We start from the raw sequence: 20365 nt of genomic DNA on the forward strand, positions 1-20365 counted from the left end.
GAGAACATACATGTGAACATATGGTAGATAGAGAATGTGTTGGGTGTTATACCAAAAAATATAATGACAATTTTGGAAAAATGTATGATACTAAGTGTCCTATAGAGAGCAATCAAATAGTTGTACACGAAAATGTTAGATGGTATAATAGTGAGCTATTAAAGGCAAAAAGACATAGACGTAAGATGGAAGGTAGATGGAAAAGAGCCAAATCCTCACAAGCCAGAAATCTATATAATAAGGCCAGAAATGACTATAATATCCTGCTAGAAAAAAACAAAAAGAAAATTCTACAACGGCGAAAGTAAAAAAACTAATAACATGAGGGAGTTTCACAAAAACCTAGATGATTTGATAGGATTAAAGAAAAAATATGTCTTACCTGATAATGTCTGTGCAGAGAAATTTGCTATATTCTTCAATGAAAAAAATGATAAAATTTATAGAGGTTTCCCCAAAAATCACTTAGAAGGACAGTCAGTTATGCCAGTGAAAGAGGGTAAAAAGTTGATAAAATTTAGGGAAATAAATACATGCGACTTGTTAAAGGTTATGAGAGAGATGAAGAATACATATTGTGGAAACGACCCTTTCCCAAACAGTTCAATAAGTGAAGCCCCAAACAAGCAAGTTCTATACAATATTTACCTAAATATAATTAACCTGAGTATACCACAATCCAGTTTTCCTAGCTGTGAAAAAACTGCGTTGATCAAACCAATATACAAAGGAAAAGGTGATATAAACGAACTAAATTCATATTGGCCCATTTCAAATTTATCCTATATGTCAAAGCTTATTGAAAAAATCATAAGTGAGCAATTATGGGCGCATATTCATGAGTTAAGGGTATTCCCGGAAAATAAATTGGCCTATAGCTAATCACTCTACAGAAACTATCTTATGCTCAATAATGAATGATATGATAGGTCTTCTTGATGAGGGAAAGTGTGGAATTTTGATTATGTTAGATCTTAGTGCTGCTTTTGACACTGTTGTGCACGAGTACTTACTTGACGACTTAAAGTCCATTGGAGTGATTGAGGAAGCACTGGAATTTTTGCGAAGCTTCTTAACGAACAGGAAGACTATTGTAGAAGTTTCTGGAAACCGATCCAGTGAGAGAATTCTTATGAAAGGTGTACCACAAGGTAATGTTCTGGGCCTTATCTTGTTCAACATATATACTATCGAGCTATCACACATCTTGAAAAAACAAAAAGTGGGCTTTAAACTATATGCAGATGATACTCAGTTCTACCTTTCAATTCCAACAACACAAGATAAAAAGAAGAAAATTGATGAAATAATGACAAATAAAAACATGGATGCAGAGGAAAAAGCTTAAACTAAATGATGATAAAACAGAATGTATGTTTTTTTGGCACAAAGGTGGCTTTGAAGAATTACCAGTTATTTCAAAGTATAAAAATTGTTGACGCTGATGTTAGGATTGTGCCTGTTGAGAAAAATTTGGGTGTACTGATAGATTGTAATTTGTCAATGTGGGATCAAATAGTGAACACAGTGAAAGTGTGTAACTATCACCTGAGAAACATAGTATTTATTAGAAAATATTTAACAGAGGGCAGTACAAAAATTTTAGTGATGAGTCACGTAATATTAAGGATTGATTATTGCAATTCTCTGTACTATAAATTGCCCAATACACTACTAAAAAAGCTTCAAAATGTGCAAAACCGGGCGGCTAGACTAATAGAAGGCATTAAATTTCGGGAGAGAATAACTCTTGCACTGATCGATCTACATTGGATACCTGTTCAGGCTAGAATTGAATTTAAGATTTGTTTGCTGACTCACAAAGCACTTACAAGTGATAAGCCTAAATATCTTCGTGATTGCTTGGTCCCCTACCCTCAAGCTACTAGCGCTGCTGTAAGAGTTAGACATGCTGATGACCCACATAGACTATTCGAAATTAGTGTGAATCATGCAATAGGAGAAGGAACGTTTTGTTATGCTGCACCGAGACTCTTCAACGACCTTCCACTTGATGTCAAGAATAGAAAAAATGTGGCAGCTTTCAAGAAAAACCTGGACTTATCTCTTTGGAAAGTGTTATAATAGTGATTTGAAAACTATTAAGCCTGAATACAAATGCTAGCGAAATAACTGAAAAGATAGAGCAAAATATTAACTGGAAGGAAATTATTTTCACACACCAAGGCCCGCCTGAACAGACTCTTAGTGTCTGATGGAGGGCGAGAAATAAACCCCTAAAAGTAAAAGTAAGTAAGTACGTGTGCACTGTAAGTTTCACCTTACTGCCTTTAGATATGTTACACTTGTCATGAACATATACATAGTCTAAGGAATTCGGTGACTCGTTCATCCTACGTGAGGGGTTTATATGATTTAAATTCTTATTTCATGTCTCTCAGTTTGTCTCTAACTTATATGACAAATAGGAAAATGTGTGCGAGTCCATTATAGAACTAAAATTTAATGGATAATGTACTGTTACTGTAAATAATGAGAAGTTTGCGTAGATAGGTTTTTTTCTTTTTTTAAGAATACATACGTCATAGACCATCAAACAAGGGCGATAACACTAACAAGCAATATAACAGAAGATACAGTACGCAATCCTACATTTCATGTTTACAGTGGTCAATCACTCGATCAAATACCGTAAGATATATCATAAGGAACTTCAATTCCAGCATTAGAGACACGAATACTATGAACGGATGTTAAAGATGTTATCATTCTATAACTATAATGCAATCATTCTTGTAAGATGAGTCTGAAACGGCTCGCAGTGAGGATAATGCCTCAGCACTTGTGCATCAGTAAAACATTTCCACACGATCTTATCTTATAAGAATTAATAATTCATTAATAAAAGCCCTGTCATAAAATTAATCCAGAAATATTAAAACTATATACTCTAATAGCACAAGCCTACAAAAAACACCCCTGTCTTGCAATATGCATATTTGGTCGGTTTATAGAACTATTCATATACATTACCTCAGCCGCCCATGAGCGATCTTTACAAAAGATAGAATTAATCTTTTTAATTCATTAACGAACTTCGCAGTGTTATGTTAAACAAAAGAAGGGAAAAGTCATTCTAGAGGCGTGGAAGCAGACACAAGGACTGGGTGTACGTTAACAAGTAGATAGGTAAAGTATGCTCAAGGCTAATAGTAATGTATTTTTTTTATTGTAGGGACTAAACAATAAAAAAGTTTCAAATTGTTGCATGTTCTTTCAGTTGGAGAGAATTTAAGATAATAATTTGCAAGTGTATGATATCGAGACATTATTATTATTATTATTATTATTATTATTATTATTATTATTATTATTATTATTATTATTGTTATTATTATTATTATTATTATTATTATTATTTGGATAATGGAATATCAGCTATTATCAACGTTTGATTTTCTGAAGAGAAAAGCTTCCTGAATGTATTCCCTTTGATAAGTGCTGTCATCTGTGGGGTCTTGATGATCGCCTGTCTGGCCGGCGATAAAAGGATTCCTAACGTGATTTTTTTTTGTTTTGTTTTGTAAATAAACTGATTTGACAAGTATTTACACTATTATAAATTACTTTTCATTGTTGTTGAATACAAGAGAAAGTTTTGCATTGTTTTTATTCTGTTACAAGGTCAGTGGCTATGCCGTTTAGGAGTAAAAGCAAAGCTGATTTATGTCAGATCCGGGGTTTCTAATAATTTATTTCTATACTATGGGAACCCACTCGGTGATGTACTATAAAATAATAATTTTGAAATATTTCTTTTAAATTTTATAATGCAAAAGGCACATTTGTTTTTCGGAAAGGTATATAATTTTTTATTTTTTCTAATTTTCTTTTATTTTGACGTAAAAAAGACTTCATTCTGTTTGAAGGTTGTTGACTCTTATCAAGAGGTTAAAGTGATGTCCTTATCTATCCCAAACCCAATTAAAAGGAAAAATAAGATGTAGAGTATTTCCGAAGAACCAAAATACCCGTCTCTTCAGGGGTGAAAGATACTGCGAATTAAGATAAGTAGGGCTATATTTCCTGAAAATTAGCAGTGCAAGGAAGACCTGAATAGTAGCCTACCTATACATAAGAAAAAGAAACCACTTTATAGTAGAAAGAAAACTGATGAAAACATCATAAGTATTTGAGCGTGATAACCCCAATTTAGACAGGCAATTCCATTATTAGAAAATCTTAATAACCGGGACGAAGATAATGATTAATATTCAATATTTTTTTAATTAATTGATCTCGCCCAGCTGACTGGAAGTAATTTGAACACCTAAAAGTGTGAGAGAAGTGAGATGATTTTTTTCATTGTAATCTAAACAGACCAAAGAATGTGCGGGTAAGTAGTTGGAGAAATAGGCAGAATAACTTCATTCGAGACACTGAGCTTTACCAAGTTATGATCTCTCCATTCGGGCATTCTCTCGACTAAAGAGGTGACTGGTACAGAGAGGATAATTGCTGGTTGCGAATGAAAATAAAGGAAGGAAAAAAAAGGAAAAAGAAATATTATGGGTTGAGTCAATGACAAAAACATGAGAAAATAAAGAGAAATGGAAATAAGATCTTTGATGAGGATGACGACGCTAATTGGACGAAAGAACATATTCTCAAGGATCAACACAAGAAATAACAAATGCAACAGATATTGGGAGGTATTAAAAAAAATGAAGGATATCCTTGTAAGCATAAGGTAATCATTATGAATATGGAAAGAAAGATTTGCTTATACTTCTACCTTTTGCTTCAGAGAATTATGGAAAGAAAGATTTGCTTATACTTCTACCTTTTGCTTCAGAGAATTACCTTGTACTTCTACCTTTTACTTGCGAGGATATCCTCCAAGCAGAAGTAAAAGGTTGACTCGTGTTCCGGGAGCGCTCAGTTACATGTTGGAACTTGTAAGACTTCATTTGTGCTGTCAAGGTAAGAAAGAGTTTAGTATTTATAATACTATTTAATGCCCTGTTTTTACTTGTATTTAATTAAGTTTGCGCATCAGAAAGAAAACAGACGCCGCCGCGCCTTCCCTAAAGCCTCGCTGGCAACATCTATCCCCCACCCCCTTGCATTAGAAGTTCTTTAACCTCTTTTTAGCTCCCCCACCCCTTGCATTGGAAGTTCTTTGACCTCCTTTTAGCTCCCACACCCCTTGCATTAGAGGTTCTTTGACCTCTTTTTAGCTCCCCCACCCCTTGCATTAGAAGTTCTTTGACCTCTCTTTAGCTCCTCCACCCCTTGCATTATAAGTTCTTTGACCTCTTTTTAGCTCCCACACCCCTTGCATTAGAAGTTCTTTGACCTCTTTTTAGCTCCCCCACCCCTTGCATTAGAAGTTCTTTGATCTCTTCTTAGCTCCTCCACCCCTTGCATTAGAAGTTCTTTGACCTCTTTTTAGCTCCCCCACCCCTTGCATTAGAAGTTCTTTGACCTCTTTTTAGCTCCCCCACCCCTTGCATTAGAAGTTCTTTGACCTCTCTTTAGCTCCCACACCCCTTGCATTAGAAGTTCTTTGACCTCTTTTTAGCTCCTCCACCCCTTGCATTAGAAGTTCTTTGACCTCTTTTTAGCTCCCACACCCCTTGCATTAGAATTTCTTTGACCTCTCTTTAGCTCCTCCACCCCATGCATTAGAAGTTCTTTGACCTCTCTTTAGCTCCTCCACCCCTTGCATTAGAAGTTCTTTGACCTCTTTTTAGCTCCCCCACCCCATGCATTAGAAGTTCTTTGACCTCTCTTTAGCTCCTCCACCCCTTGCATTAGAAGTTCTTTGACCTCTCTTTAGCTCCTCCACCCCTTGCATTAGAAGTTCTTTGACCTCTTTTTAGCTCCCCCACCCCTTGCATTAGAAGTTCTTTGACCTCTTTTTAGCTCCCACACCCCTTGCATTAGAAGTTCTTTGACCTATTTTTAGCTCCCCCACCCCTTGCATTAGAAGTTTTTTGACCTCTTTTTAGCTCCCACACCCCTTGCATTAGAAGTTCTTTGACCTATTTTTAGCTCCCCCACCCCTTGCATTAGAAGTTCTTTGACCCCTTTTTAGCTCCCCCACCCCTTGCATTAGAAGTTCTTTGACCTCTTTTTAGCTCCCACACCCCTTGCATTAGAAGTTCTTTGACCTCTTTTTAGCTCCCCCACCCCTTGCATTAGAAGTTCTTTGACCTCTTTTTAGCTCCTACACCCCCTTGCATTAGAGGTTCTTTGACCTCTTTTTAGCTCCCACACCCCTTTCATTAGAAGATCTTAGACCTCATTTTAGCTCCCACTCCCCTTGCATTAGAAGTTCTTTGACCTCTTTTTTAGCTCACACACCTCTAGCATTAGAGGTTCTTTGACCTCTTTTTAGCTCCCACACCTCTAGCATTAGAAGTTCTTTGACCTCTTTTTAGCTCCCACACCTCTAGCATTAGAAGTTCTTTGACTTCTTTTTAGCTCCCACACCTCTAGCATTAGAAGTTCTTTGACCTCTTTTTAGCTCCCATACCTCTAGCATTAGAAGTTCTTTGACCTCTTTTTAGCTCCCACACCTCTAGCATTAGAAGTTCTTTGACTTCTTTTTAGCTCCCACACCTCTAGCATTAGAAGTTCTTTGACCTCTTTTTAGCTCCCACACCTCTAGCATTAGAAGTTCCTAAACCTCTTTTTAGTTCCCAAACCTCTAGCATTAGAAGTTCTTTGACCTCTTTTCAGCTCCCACATCTCTAGCATTAGAAGTTCTTTGACCTCTTTTCAGCTCCCTTACCTCTAGCATTAGAAGTTCTTTGACCTCTCTTTATAGCTCCCACACCTCTAACATTAGAAGTTCTTTGACCTCTCTCTTTAGCTCCCACACTTCTAGCACTAGAAGTTCTTTGACATATATTTCTAGGTTCCATACTTTTCGCATTAGAGGGTCTTCGATCTATATTTTTGAGGTGCCTTAATTCTAGCATTAGAGGCTCTCTATTTTTAGGTGTCTTACCTCTGGCATTAGAGGCTCCTCTTCGCTGTTCTCTCCTGTCTTCTAGTTTTCAAGATATTCTTTCATTAAATTATCTGTTTCTTTCGAGATATCATTGTCTCTTTTCCTTAGTTCGTCAGTGTCCTTCTAGATTTCAAAAGAGATTTCAGTGCCGCGAGTCCTCACTTCGTCAGATTCCTCAGGGAAATCGAAGGCATTTATTCTTTACCTATCTGGGCAATGAGTAAAGAGATGAATACTATCGATTTCTCCGCATGCACTATCATGCCAAAGTAAATGACGAGCAACATGATATATTTACCAATGTCGTCTGGATATGTCCTTACTTCAATGGTGAATTTTGGGACAATCCTGTTGAAGAACTACACGTCACTCACCATTCAGTTGAACCATTCTGCCTCCATCCTCATTCCCTGCAATCCGTTTTTGCACCGATACAAAGCCTCGTACTTTTTCCAAGAGTCTCCTTTAATAAGACATCGTCGTAAATGCCCAAGCAAAGGATCCTTCAAGGCGCATACATTATGATCTTCAAAGCTCAGCTGCCAACGGAAGATCCCGTGTCTTTCTATAGGTCGGGCGATATAAAACGAACGATCAGCAACTTCGGCAGCAACTTCGGCAGCAACCAAAACCATCTGTAGTTGATGGTGTTCCGAAGACATAACACATAATTCTTACCGGCAGTTTCCTATTCCGCCAGAACGCGATCTCTGTGAGTTAAGTGAAATCCTTCTCCCTGTCATCAACTCATTTCCTCTTACCCCTATTGACACGCAATTCCTTTGTTAGATTTCGCCAGCTACATACAGATCATGTGAGGTGTTGCAGGCTACGTTTGAAAAAATGAAGATCGGGTCTTCAGAAGTCATTTGAAGCTCGGGGAGGAGTTGTTTTGGACTGCTCCTAGAAATTTCAGTTCTGGAGTCATTCAGAAATCCATGTTAAGTATAGGGCTGTCCTTTGAAGACTTTTGGAAATTCGGGAAAGTTTTCTTCAGAAACCGTTCGAGATTCTGTTCTGGAGGCATTCAGATTTCCATGCTAAGTCTATGGCTATTTCTTCTGAAGCCATTTGGAAATCCGAGAAGATTTTCTTCCGAATTCTTTTAGGACTCGCGAAAAATTCCATTCTTGTTTTATAACAATAACAACAACAACAACAATAATAATGATAATGAAATAATAATAATTATAATAATAATAATAATAATGATAATAAAATACGTGATTTGATTTATGGATTTGAGTTGAAAAGTTTTGAAGATGCTAAACGCTCATCTTTGCAGTTTGAAGGAAACTTTAAGATACCCGGACGAAGGGCGAAGGGTAATTGAGGTTTAAAGCAAACTGAATTGAAATAGTTGATTTCAGCTAAATTATTTCAGGTTTGGGATTTAGAATAATCTATTTCTGGTACGAATCGATATATATATATATATATATATATATATATATATATATATATATATATATATATATATATATTATAAAGTTTATATATGTGTATATACATGCATGTATATAAGCTTTTGCAGTATATGAATATTCTGTGTATATATGTATATTTATACGATGTATATATATACATATATATATATACACAGGCATATATATATATATATATATATATATATATATATATATACAGACATATATATATACATACATATACATATATATATATACATATGCATATATATATATATATATATATATATATATATATATATATATAAACTATATTTATATATCATATGAATACAGTATATTTGCATGTACTGTACACACACACAATATATATATATATATATATATATATATATATATATATATATATATACATATATATATACATATATATATATATATATATATATATATATATATATATATATATATACATACATACATAAATACATACATACATACATACATACATACATATATACTGTTTGTACATACATACATATATACTGTTTGTACATACATACGTCCCTGAATACAGCAGCCTTCGTATTCTCCCAACTGTTTATACATGCAAACACAAATGTAAAATGCACATCACCAAGTTATGGCTTAACCTTGATATTTCATCGAGATTCCAGGTGTGGACAAGATATCTGTCCGCAAGCCACTGTACATTTTGTTCTTCAAAACGGAATAACATCTTGAAATCACGATCAAATGTGGGTAAACGGGACATGTATTGTTTAACATGCCTCACATCCACAAAATCTGCCATCGTGCTGAGAATCGGACAGAACAACCTTTCTTTTCGAACTGCAGTCTGCTACTGACCAGACTCCGCTTTTTCGAAGCATATGCTCTTTATATGATGTAAAGGGTCTTCTTTATGTATAACCATTTACTTTTATGTGATTATAAGGATATGCTTTTGCTCTAAAAGTAGAAGCTTTTACTTGAAATGTTTATGAATACAAGTAGAAGGATTTCCTTCCTATTTTGCAAGTATAAGCATATCCTTTTCTTTATGAATACCGCCCCTTGTGTTATTAAAAATCGAAGAAACAATAAGATAAAAAGTCAGACGTGAGTTTAGAAAAAGGATAATGCTAAAACAGGACTTTTAAATAACTAAGCTTAATGGCTATTTCTGGCAAAATTAAGGCCGTTTAGAAATGGAAGATTCCTCAAAGAACTGCAAAGGATGTGACAATTTATCAGTAAGGTAACAATCGGTTCTCATTGATTCACGCCTTGCATAAGTCATACAGATCAACACTGCAAGTTTGATTAAATGTCTTAAAGAATGTAGAAGTTGTATAAGGTATTGGAGGTTTGAAGTAGGGACTAAATACGTCATCTTTCTTTATTGTGGACCGCACCAGTACTGTTATATTTTCAAATGTAAGCGTTTGCAAAGCATTTCAGATTAAAGGTGAAAAGGTAGCACTTTATTTACAAGAACCCTACAGGCAGAGGATATCGAAGAGAGCTCAGGATTGAAGAGGATCTAAGTTGCAGGACCAAGACCATTACAATTACCAAGTAAAGAATAATTTATAAATGAGAGCATTGGCAAGTAGCTTACTAACAAGAACGATATAGACAACTAGAAGGTGAAGGGAATGTTGAACTCACTAGGGTTATTGAGAACTTTGTTGGCAAAGGTTTTAGAATCATTACATTATTAGAGTTCCCTCAACCAATTTTTTTTTTTTTAGAATAAACACGAACAACGGAAATAACCGGAATAAATAACACTATAAGAAGCTCGTATCGACTGATGTGACTGCTTCCTCAACTGCATGGCTGAAGAGAAGGAAATGCGTTTTAACAAGAGAAGATACATATGCTTTAATAACTGGAAGAAACAACCGCAAGCACCATTAAAGAGATAAGGTTGGTCATTAGTTTATCGGAAACTTACGCAGTCATAATTGATGTTTTGTGAATGTAATCTATTTGGGAAGTAATGCAAAGCCCAAAATACTAGAAAAAAATATTGAATGATCCAGACGAAGACATGATGAAGGTCTAAACCAACCTCTTAAATTTTCAAAACTTTGTGCATCCATTCTACCACGCACTTTTCTTGAGAGATTACTTGGTAACGCCGTTAAATATTTTTCACTAAATTAGAGTGTACTATCAGTTATCGCAGCTTCTTTTCCTCATCCCAGGTATGAAAGTTTTATATCATCAATGTTGCCCTTCTATTTAAAGTGATTTAGCTCTTATATCCATCCTTAATAAGATTAAATAAAAGGTAATTCGTTTCACCAATGAGTATATCTTCACTTATGTGATCTTTTTCTGCAAAGTAAGATAGATTAATCGCACAATTTCTATACGAGGCATTCTTGCTAAAGCTCCAATTGAGTTTAGGGTTGAATGTCCACTCTCTCTCTCTCTCTCTCTCTCTCTCTCTCTCTCTCTCTCTCTCTCTCTCTCTCTCTCTCTCTCTCTCTCTCTAACAGGACTGCAGTTCTTTATTCCCTTCATGAGATAAGTGGGCTAAAGCTCGGGCAGTATGGTTCTGTGATTGTCTCTTTATCACTTCTAGCAAGTGTGGACATTCCTCTAATTGCCATATTCCCCTGTTCATAAAACGTTCAACTCAACAAGGGAATGCTTTATGGCTTGATTTTTATTAAGACCCCTTCTCTATCTGTTTCACATCGACGACTGGGGATTTAGAATTAAGAAGTAATTATGAGAATTGGAGGTAAGCAGAAAGGGTCATGAGTTGGGTCTTGATGAACATTATCTATTACATTCGTATGAAGAAACATTGAGAAAACAGTACCACCCACTTACCCATGTAAGTGAAATAAAATTTCTTTGTTTAATATAGTTTCAAGGTTAATTTCCAATGTAGAAGATTTTGTTGGAACGAAGTTAGCAAAGGCTGTGTAAGGAGGATACATGATTCGAAGGAAGAACAAATACCATAGAACTTGGGCGAACAAGAGAAAAGAATGATAGTAGAAGTTTCACTTTTTAAACGCCATGGCATCTGTGGGTCAGTACAGTATTTATAACTGCCTCAAGTGTAGACCTATGCTTTAAATATGCTCTTGAAAAAAAAAAAAAAAAAAAAAAAAACATGGTGGTATAGTGTGATGAGATATCTAGGAAGCGTTAATGAATGAGAGGAATGTGGAGAGTGAAGTGATTTCCCATAAGGAGAAGAGCCAGAACGCTCTTGAACTTCATAGGAAATAAGGTCTGCGTATCCTGATGTAAATAGTCTTGAGAAAATGAAGGGCCATGATAGTGCATTATTGATATCAGATGTATAGGGAGAGATGACATCGCATTAAGAAAAAAATAGTGTTTTCAGTTCAGTAGAAGAACATAAAGATATATTGACTTATTACTAGCTGTGCTAGGAACAAAAACTTGTACTGGGATTAGTTCAGGTCAGTCTAGAACAATAACAGCGTCTTAAAGGAATACCTCTTTATCTTTGCTAACCTTTTCGTTTTATTCATTTATTTTTTTGGAGCTGTACAGTACTTCATCTTATAATCACTTGGGTGCAACTTCAACTAAATCTACAGAAAAAGAACCTGATATATTAGATTACATCATAAAGATAATAAAATCAAATGTAAGGAATGTGAACATTTATTATCTGCTCTCCTTCAAAGAGTGGGTACACAATTTTTCACAAAATTACATCTAAGAAAATAAAAGATTATAGATAAAATTCTATTCCTGAATATGCTTCATGAAAGTAACAACTCTTTAAGGAACTTCCCGATACCAAAGCGTTGATGATGGACTAGGAAAATTCCAGAAGCCCTGCTACCAGGGGATGTGTTCTCCAGTGTCCTAGAAGATGAAATACATAAGCAAGGATTGAATAAGTTCTAACTTGCAAAAGGATTGGATACTTACAAATACTAGTCGCATTCGAAATTAGTTATGTTTGCAAAGAATATAATTGGGACTTACAAGAATCACTTCAAGTTATCATGTACTTCATTGTGAAAATCAGGAATGTCTCAAAATAAATTGTCAGACCTCAGCGCAAGTCTACATAAAATGGAGTAACCAATAGAAATTTATGATAAACTTGAATTTCATATGGAGTAAATAAGGTTTACAATTGATTTCTACATTTATTGCTATTAAATGGTCCTTTATAACAACAATAGTGCTGTTGGTGCTGTATGATTTTTGTTTTTTTTATTCATCAAAAGTTTAACAACAGCTAAGATATACTATTTCACTAATGAATTTAACTCTAATTTGGACACATAAAACTAATTTGTATAAGATGAATTATGATATAACAGATTTTTTTTTTATATAATAAGCATATTTACACAAAGTATTACAATAAACATTTCTTTACACACAATTGATAGAGAATACCTTCGGACTTGACAGCAAACACTAGATCGCAAATAGTCAATAGGAAGTAAAACCCTTTCTCATTGTTTACATTTGTTTGCAAACTAATCGGATTCTAGAAACCCCATCTGTGCAATATTATAAATTTGAGTGCATATCTCAGACAAAATAAAATGAGTGAATACATAGTCTAAGTATGATAACGCCAAGTGGTCTATTACAACACCACACACTCACGAATGTATAATGCCAGACGAATTGAGTGCAATAAGATCTTGCTCTGCCGAGAATTGCTTGCTATGCTGACGACCACAATACCTAACGATGGCAATCCAAACTATGGTCAAGATGAGAGAGCAGTGGAAGAGGGACATAGCAATTGTGAAGTGGCCGAAGAAGACAAAGAAGAGGAGTGATAGTCCCGTGAAAGCAACGAAGGGAAGAGCCATGGATAGCAGGAAACAGAAGTTTCTTGGTGACCGCATCATCTTGCACAGCAGGATAAGGTAACTTTCTCGCAGGCTTGGGGCATCTGGGTCTTCGTTGTATGTGTGGCATCTACGACACCTGAGAGAGACAGTGATGGAAAGGTTAGTATCTTGGTGCTTTTAGCAATGCAACTTAATTGAAGATACGCCTTTTGAGTGCTTTCTTTCAGTTTTCTTCATGGAGATTGGTTGAATTCAGCTTAAAAGTTTTGAATTTTGCCTCAGAATACTTTATGGAAAGTCTTACTAATGATAACGAATCACTTTTAGAGAAAAATAAATGGAATATTTGAAAGAAAATGTAGGATAAACACACATGTGTACTCTCATTATTTCTTGTATGCTTATCAAAATGCAAAATTGTAATCCATAGTGAACACAATTGCATGAGATATTCTAATTAAGACATGTTTTTGATTATGTATTACAAAAACACAAACACCACTGTTATGATGTTTACGTCAAAGAACAGCGAAAAACTGCCGCTGACACATGAAGCTGGAAATAGTTTCTGCAGTGTTGCCAGATGAGTTAGTCTATAAATCCCCAAAACTCATGATAAAAAAATCCCCAAAACACTCAAATATTCCCATTTCCACAAATATATTTTCTTTTAATCCTGTAGGCTTTGATAATATAGAAATTACTCAACATACTTCATATGAGTTTAAGCAAACTAATTGCAACAATATAAAGGCTTACTCATCTTTGTTTCTTCTTCATAGAAATTTGTACATAATATCCCCATGACACCCAAAATCCCCAAATCTAGGGATAAATCCATATATCTGGCAACACTGAGTTTCTTGTACATAAGAAGCACAAAGTAGAAACACAAAGTAGGCTTATTGAAAATTCCTACTTGAGGGATTCAAATCAGCTCGTTGACAAACCTGTTGGGAAGCTTAATGTTGACGTGACTCTCGTCGAAAGAGATGCCAGGAGTCTTGACTGCCGTTTCCCCCATGGCTAAAGGCCTTCGGGAGTCTTGAGTATTCTTGTAATAAAAAAGGCTCTTCCAGAAAAGACAACACTTCTACAACTCTAAAGAATTTTCTGAATATAGAATTCCAATCGATTTAAATCCCCTCCAAAAATGTTTCGATTTCCACACTATCAGAATAAATCAGTTTGCCTTGATAACTGTAGAAATATATATGTAAATTTTGATTTAAATATGTAATGCATATAACTATATTGAAAATCATATACTATATTATTAGGTATCAGACTAAATCATTGTTATTTATAATTGTCATTCATCACATCAATATGTAGATTTTTTCATCCTTTACAAAATAAATTCAATATCGACTTCCTTCTAGTTTTGTGCAAATATCCGTGAATCAATCATTATTCTTAACATGTGATTAATAAATGATATTTTTTAGTATTTTTTTAGTCATTTAATTTAATGAAAAGTAAAAAAATAAATATACTTCTTTATTGAGAAAAACAATTTCCGATCCCTTCTAAGGACTTAAGTACATAAGATGAATATTATATAGATATTGTTGAAAAATACCGAAGTCGAAAGAGAATTCGTTATGGTGTAACATAGATTGAAAAACTGTAACGGGATGTTTGAAAAGAATTGTAAAACATATTGGTGCAATTATTTCCTGTATCATCGTAGCAAAAGCATTGAAAGTCACAAATAATACATTTATTAGGATCACACGAAAAAAAAAAAAAAAATCAATGGCATACGTAATCAATTTTCCTCCTTCACATGTCTAAAACGTAAACAGTTTCAAATGTAAATTCTACACAATATAAGTTCTTAGAGGGAGGTCTTCTCAAGAGACTTTTGTTACAACGCTATTAAAAATGTACATACGTCAAGAACACTTTTCTTATCACTTGCCAACGACTGAACTACACATGAACACACGATGGTGTTCCACCCTCTTGAGCAAAACCGACTGCACCTGTGCTATTACTCTCGAGCACCTGAGTTGTTCACGTTTCACCTGACATGTGTTCCCACGCGAAAAAAAAGTTCTTCACAGAGCAGAATACAGTTGTAAAATAAGATAAACTAGAATATGACAAAATTTGACGTGAAATAAAACCATTCATTATCAAATCAATATTAGCTAAACTGCATACCTTTCAACTTTCGATCCTATTTGAACTCTTGTATGACCTCTATGGGTAAAGAAATATATGTCAACCTATTTCCAAGTCAACACACAAACAAACAAACAAATACAGGATGGACGTGGCAGTATGTTTTGTTTTAATTAAATTTTAAAGATCATAAAATGCATGATAGTATGAGTAAGAGAACATTCATATTTATTATTATTATTATTATTATTATTATTATTATTATTATTATTATTATTATTATTATTATTATCAGCTAAGCTACAAACCTAGTTTGAAAACCAGGATCCTATAAAACCAAGGTCTCCAACAGGAAAAAATAGCTCATTGAGGAAAGAAAACAAGGAAATAAATAGCTCATAAGAGAAGTAATGCTCTATTAAAAGGAAATATTTTAATAACATTAACCACATCATGATAGATCCTTCTATAAAAATTTAAAAAAAGATAAAAAAAGAGGAAGAAGATAAATATGATAAAATAGTGTGCCGAATGTGTCCTGAAGCAAGAGCATTATGTAACTATCCAGATATTTCCCCCTATAGACTAAATCCGTTTCCTGTAAATGATAGTGAGTCAATGTCACCATGGCATCCATTCTTTAACTGTCGAATAACCAATGAACGCCTAGTGGAGAAAACTTCTGCATCATTGGCTGAGTCCCATCCCCCACAGTTACACAAAAGTCTCACCAGCTGGACTTTGAACCCTCCTACACATACTGCGCCATTCACTTCTAACTTGTACTCAACATTTTTAAATACTTTCACAAATGTCCGCAGTTTCTCTTTACTATCACCAGTCAGCCGTGGTTTCTTCAAAATTCAATCATTCCACATCCCATTCACGGCCCACTTTCTCATCTCTTATATTCTATCGTACATCTAATCTACCCTCGCCAAGTTCTCACATCACTCATCCATAAAGATATAAAAATGTCATGGAGACACAGCATACCTTTGTCTGAGACCAACTTTTACAACAAACCAGTCACTCTTCTATCTGTATACTCATACATATACTGTATTTTCATCACACTCCATATTGCTTCGGCAATAATTCTCAGTCATAAGCTTTTCATCTCTTCATTTTCTTTTCATAACAAACACATGATCCAAATAATTTCTTCCTTGTCTAAAACTATACTGTCCTTTTTCTATTATTCTTTCTATCATCTGTCTTGTTCTCTCAATCAAAATTCCACCATACACCTTCTTTGATGTATGTACATTGTAAAAGCATGTCTTATGTAATAATTAGTCACTTTCATTGCAATAACTTTTATGAACTGGAACAATTATGATTCTCACCTGTTCTTATGAAGCTTCACTCTACGCAGACACACCATCCAAAACCGTATTATCCACTTCATCACACTTTCTTACTTGTAATACCATATAGTTCATATATACGTAAATACATAAATATTATGCGAAAAAAAAAATTCAAATGTATGAGTCTAGTAACTGAGTGGTTAAAATTTAGCATACCTCGAACAAATTTGGGGAGAAGGCGTAAATATTCCAGACATGTAGGTGTGTGAAAATTATCTTTTTAGAGAGATTCTGAGTTAGTGACTGCCTGGATTTAAAAGAAGTGTGAAGATGGGTAACAGAAAAAGAACGGCATATTGAAGTGTATTTTGAGCGCCTGTAATGAATTTGTGAAAGTGTTTTGATTGATAGTAGGAAATAGAATTTGGGTTATGGATAATCATTAAAATTCACTTATTCGTTATATTAGCCTGGTACTGAGTATTTTTAGCAAAGCTATGGATGTAATACTGCCGCTAGAGAGTTATTGGATCCTTTGACTGGCCAGACAGTAGCCTACTACATTGGACCCCTCTCTCTAGTTACCCCTCATTTTCTCTTTGCCTGCGCATACACCGAATAGTCTGGTCTATTCATTACAAGTTTTTCCGGTTTCCTCATACACCTGACAACACAAAGATGACCGAAAACTTCTTCTTTACTCATTGGGTTAACTAAGGCACTGTAATTGTTCAATGACTACTTTCCACTTTGTAAGGGCAGAAGAGACTCTTTAGCTATAATAAGTAACTCTTCTAGGCTACATGATAGGGTTTTGATTAATAGGATAAATTTGTGAATGGAAAGCTTAATAGAGGAAGAGCTGTCTATTTCGACAAAGAAGTAATTTTGTCTCAAGTGTTTGTAATGAAACAATTATGTGATAAGTTCTAGACTCAAGAGGAAGGGGAATTGTACAATGAGAAAGCTTATGCGGTATGGAATGATTGATAGGTTTGTTATGGTTGATGTGGAAAGAGTTATTTGTCGCTTTTATGATGATAAAGCTCGGCATGGATAGAGTGATATAAGAACTTGAGAGAGAATAGAATAATCGTATCTGTGAAATCTGTGAAATATGAAGTACAGTGAGCAACATGTGGAAAAGCAAATGTTTACCGTTTATACAGTGCCAGATTGGGATACATGTTAAAAGCGTTAGATATCGGAAAAAGTTAAAGTAAGCTATATGGTAGCCATGAAAAGGACGGAAGTGTTACTGCAGATGAAAAGGGTTAAAATTGTTTAAGAACTTTGGAAGTTAAGTGTTAACAAAGATGCTTAAATGAAGGAAACGTGGTAATAAAGAATAAAGCAAGAAAGATGTCGGAGCTTAAAGAGGAGTGCCAATGGAATACAAAGCTATAATGCATGAAAGATTTACCTTTTAAAATCAAATTAAGGCTTTAAAAATTGTGTGAAAAAAAAATATGTGATGCTGTAAGGACTGTCGGTTAATCCAATAAGGAGAAAGGGAGGAGGAAAAAAAGATAATAACAGAAATATGGGAAAGCGAAAAAGATAGATCTATGGAATAGGAAAACTGGAGAATAAGAGGAAGAGGATACACATGCAATATTGAGACGAAGTGTCTGAGGTATAAAGGGAGATTTTATTTTCGTCATCCATAAAGCACGCAAGTGCGTGCAAGATGGAATGAGTTGAATGTTACGGTGTATGTAACCTACATAGCAGCTGATTCTGTAGAAGCTATTTTTTTCCTGACAAATCAATTACAAGGCCTCAAAATATTGTTGGTAAATAAAACATTCTTACGCTATACTTTAACTTGTATTTGTTGCAGTTCACATAATGCCAACATGGATACAGAGCAGCCATACATATGTAGTAAGACACATAAAACAATAATATATTAACGCAAATAAATTCATATTCAAATTGCTAACGGCAATAAAAGTACAACAACAGATAAATGTTATATGCACAATAATAACAGATTTTTGGTTTCAATTTGTACCGCATTTGTAATGGATTTAAAAGTAAATGTTAAAAGCTAGTTGTTTGTAATTTAATGGTATTTGCAACGATTTAACGAAAGCAAAAGATAATTTATTTCAGGGTTCTACAATGGCGTAAATATTTGGATCAGGAAACTCAATTTTTAAGAGCATTCATCTCAAGCTACAGGAAAGAAAGTACGATATTTCTTTACCTCAATTGTTACCCCATTTGTTGAATGTTCAAAGGAGAGAGGATAAATGCACAATCACCATCTTTATTTAGCTTCATTGCGCTGTGTTGGAATTAAGAATTGGAAACTAGTAATTGATTTATTGGTAACACAAACCATACTGACTATTATTTTCTTCCTTCACATCTTCTCTTTAGGATGCTAAGTAAATCTGCGTGTGTAATTATGCCAGAATGATAATCATTAAATAGGTGATGCAAAGACTCATCTTTAGTACTTTAATTGTGTTCTGGAATTCAAGATTTAAAACCAGAGAAGACGTCCAGAGAGATACACAACGAATAGCAAAATATTTTGAGGACACATGTTATAGGTAATTTAAAGAACAAGGAAAATAGCACTTAAAAATAATTCTAATACAAAAGCTATCACTGTCAATTAGGATCTACAATGGTCGTTCCAGTGGTTTCTGAATGTTAGGGAGATACCGAGATAAACCGGAGGCAACTGATGTCCATTACATCACAGACAACCCACTATTTTGATGGCGGAAGAGACTTTCTCAGTGGTCACTTTGGCCTTTCTGAAGTGGATTCAAGTCCCCATTATGCATCTCCATCATTATTGAGACTTCTCTAAAGATGCTTGGAAATTGTTCAAAATCACATCTCTATAGCCTTGATAAGAGCCTTCATGAAATAGCACCTAATGATATATTTTATCTGAATGAAAAAATACAGTTGCTCTACAAATCCCTATGATTTAATCGTAATTTTTCAGCTAAATGAGTTCGCTTTTCAGTGCCATGTATAAAAGAAATTGTAATAAGGAACGAAATTTCTCATTACCGATAGTTAGATTAACTCTCTTATCATCTAGAATTTTTCTATTCTATCTTAGCTATTAAATAGTGTAAACGACATTAAAATTTGGTCACGCATATATAATACACTTAGCTTTAGATGATGCATGAAACGGGGAAAATATAAGGAAAAACTATTCCAGCATCCTACAAAAGAAAACAAAAATGCTTATTCACACTTGATTAACTATTAAGGATATTCACATGATGATCACAGTACACTGACGCACTTCAATAACACAAACGAATATTTCTTCTCAGTTTGAATACTATTCATGCAAAGGCCGACAGGACGAGTCTAGATACCAATTGTCTTGATCTAGACCAGGCTTGAAGGAAAGAAAATAAACAAAGGAAAAATGGGGGAGGGGCGGGGCTAAGGTTAATAATGAATATACGATGAACGAGAACACGCGAAAATCAGTGGAGAATTGATATGAACACAAGATAAATTTGTATTCAACCACAGAATGCCCAAAAGAGGAGAATCATCTGCTTCATTGTACCGCCTCAGTTCATGACGCATGACTGATACGTGGGGACCATGTATTTGATGTTGATGTAAGCGTCGCGCCCTCCGTGACGTTCTAGAATCTCCAGGGTCTCCTGAATGAGATCCCCCAGGTTCTCT

General features: G+C 34.7%; 1 protein-coding gene across 3 annotated transcripts in view; it reads right to left on the reverse strand.

Annotated features, from left to right (window-relative positions):
• Positions 1-18503: 18503 nt before the first annotated feature.
• Positions 18504-20365, reverse strand: part of LOC137622239 (parkin coregulated gene protein homolog) — a 32462-nt gene continuing 30600 nt past the window's right edge. For all 3 annotated transcript variants that reach the window (XM_068352744.1, XM_068352752.1, XM_068352761.1), the window contains one exon: positions 18504-20365. This exon is cut by the window's right edge and continues 40 nt beyond it. In XM_068352744.1, the coding sequence (XP_068208845.1) occupies positions 20245-20365 (121 nt within the window). In that variant the 3' untranslated portion in view covers positions 18504-20244.

This window comes from Palaemon carinicauda, chromosome 2 (assembly GCF_036898095.1).
Source record: "Palaemon carinicauda isolate YSFRI2023 chromosome 2, ASM3689809v2, whole genome shotgun sequence".
Taxonomy (NCBI): domain Eukaryota; kingdom Metazoa; phylum Arthropoda; class Malacostraca; order Decapoda; family Palaemonidae; genus Palaemon; species Palaemon carinicauda.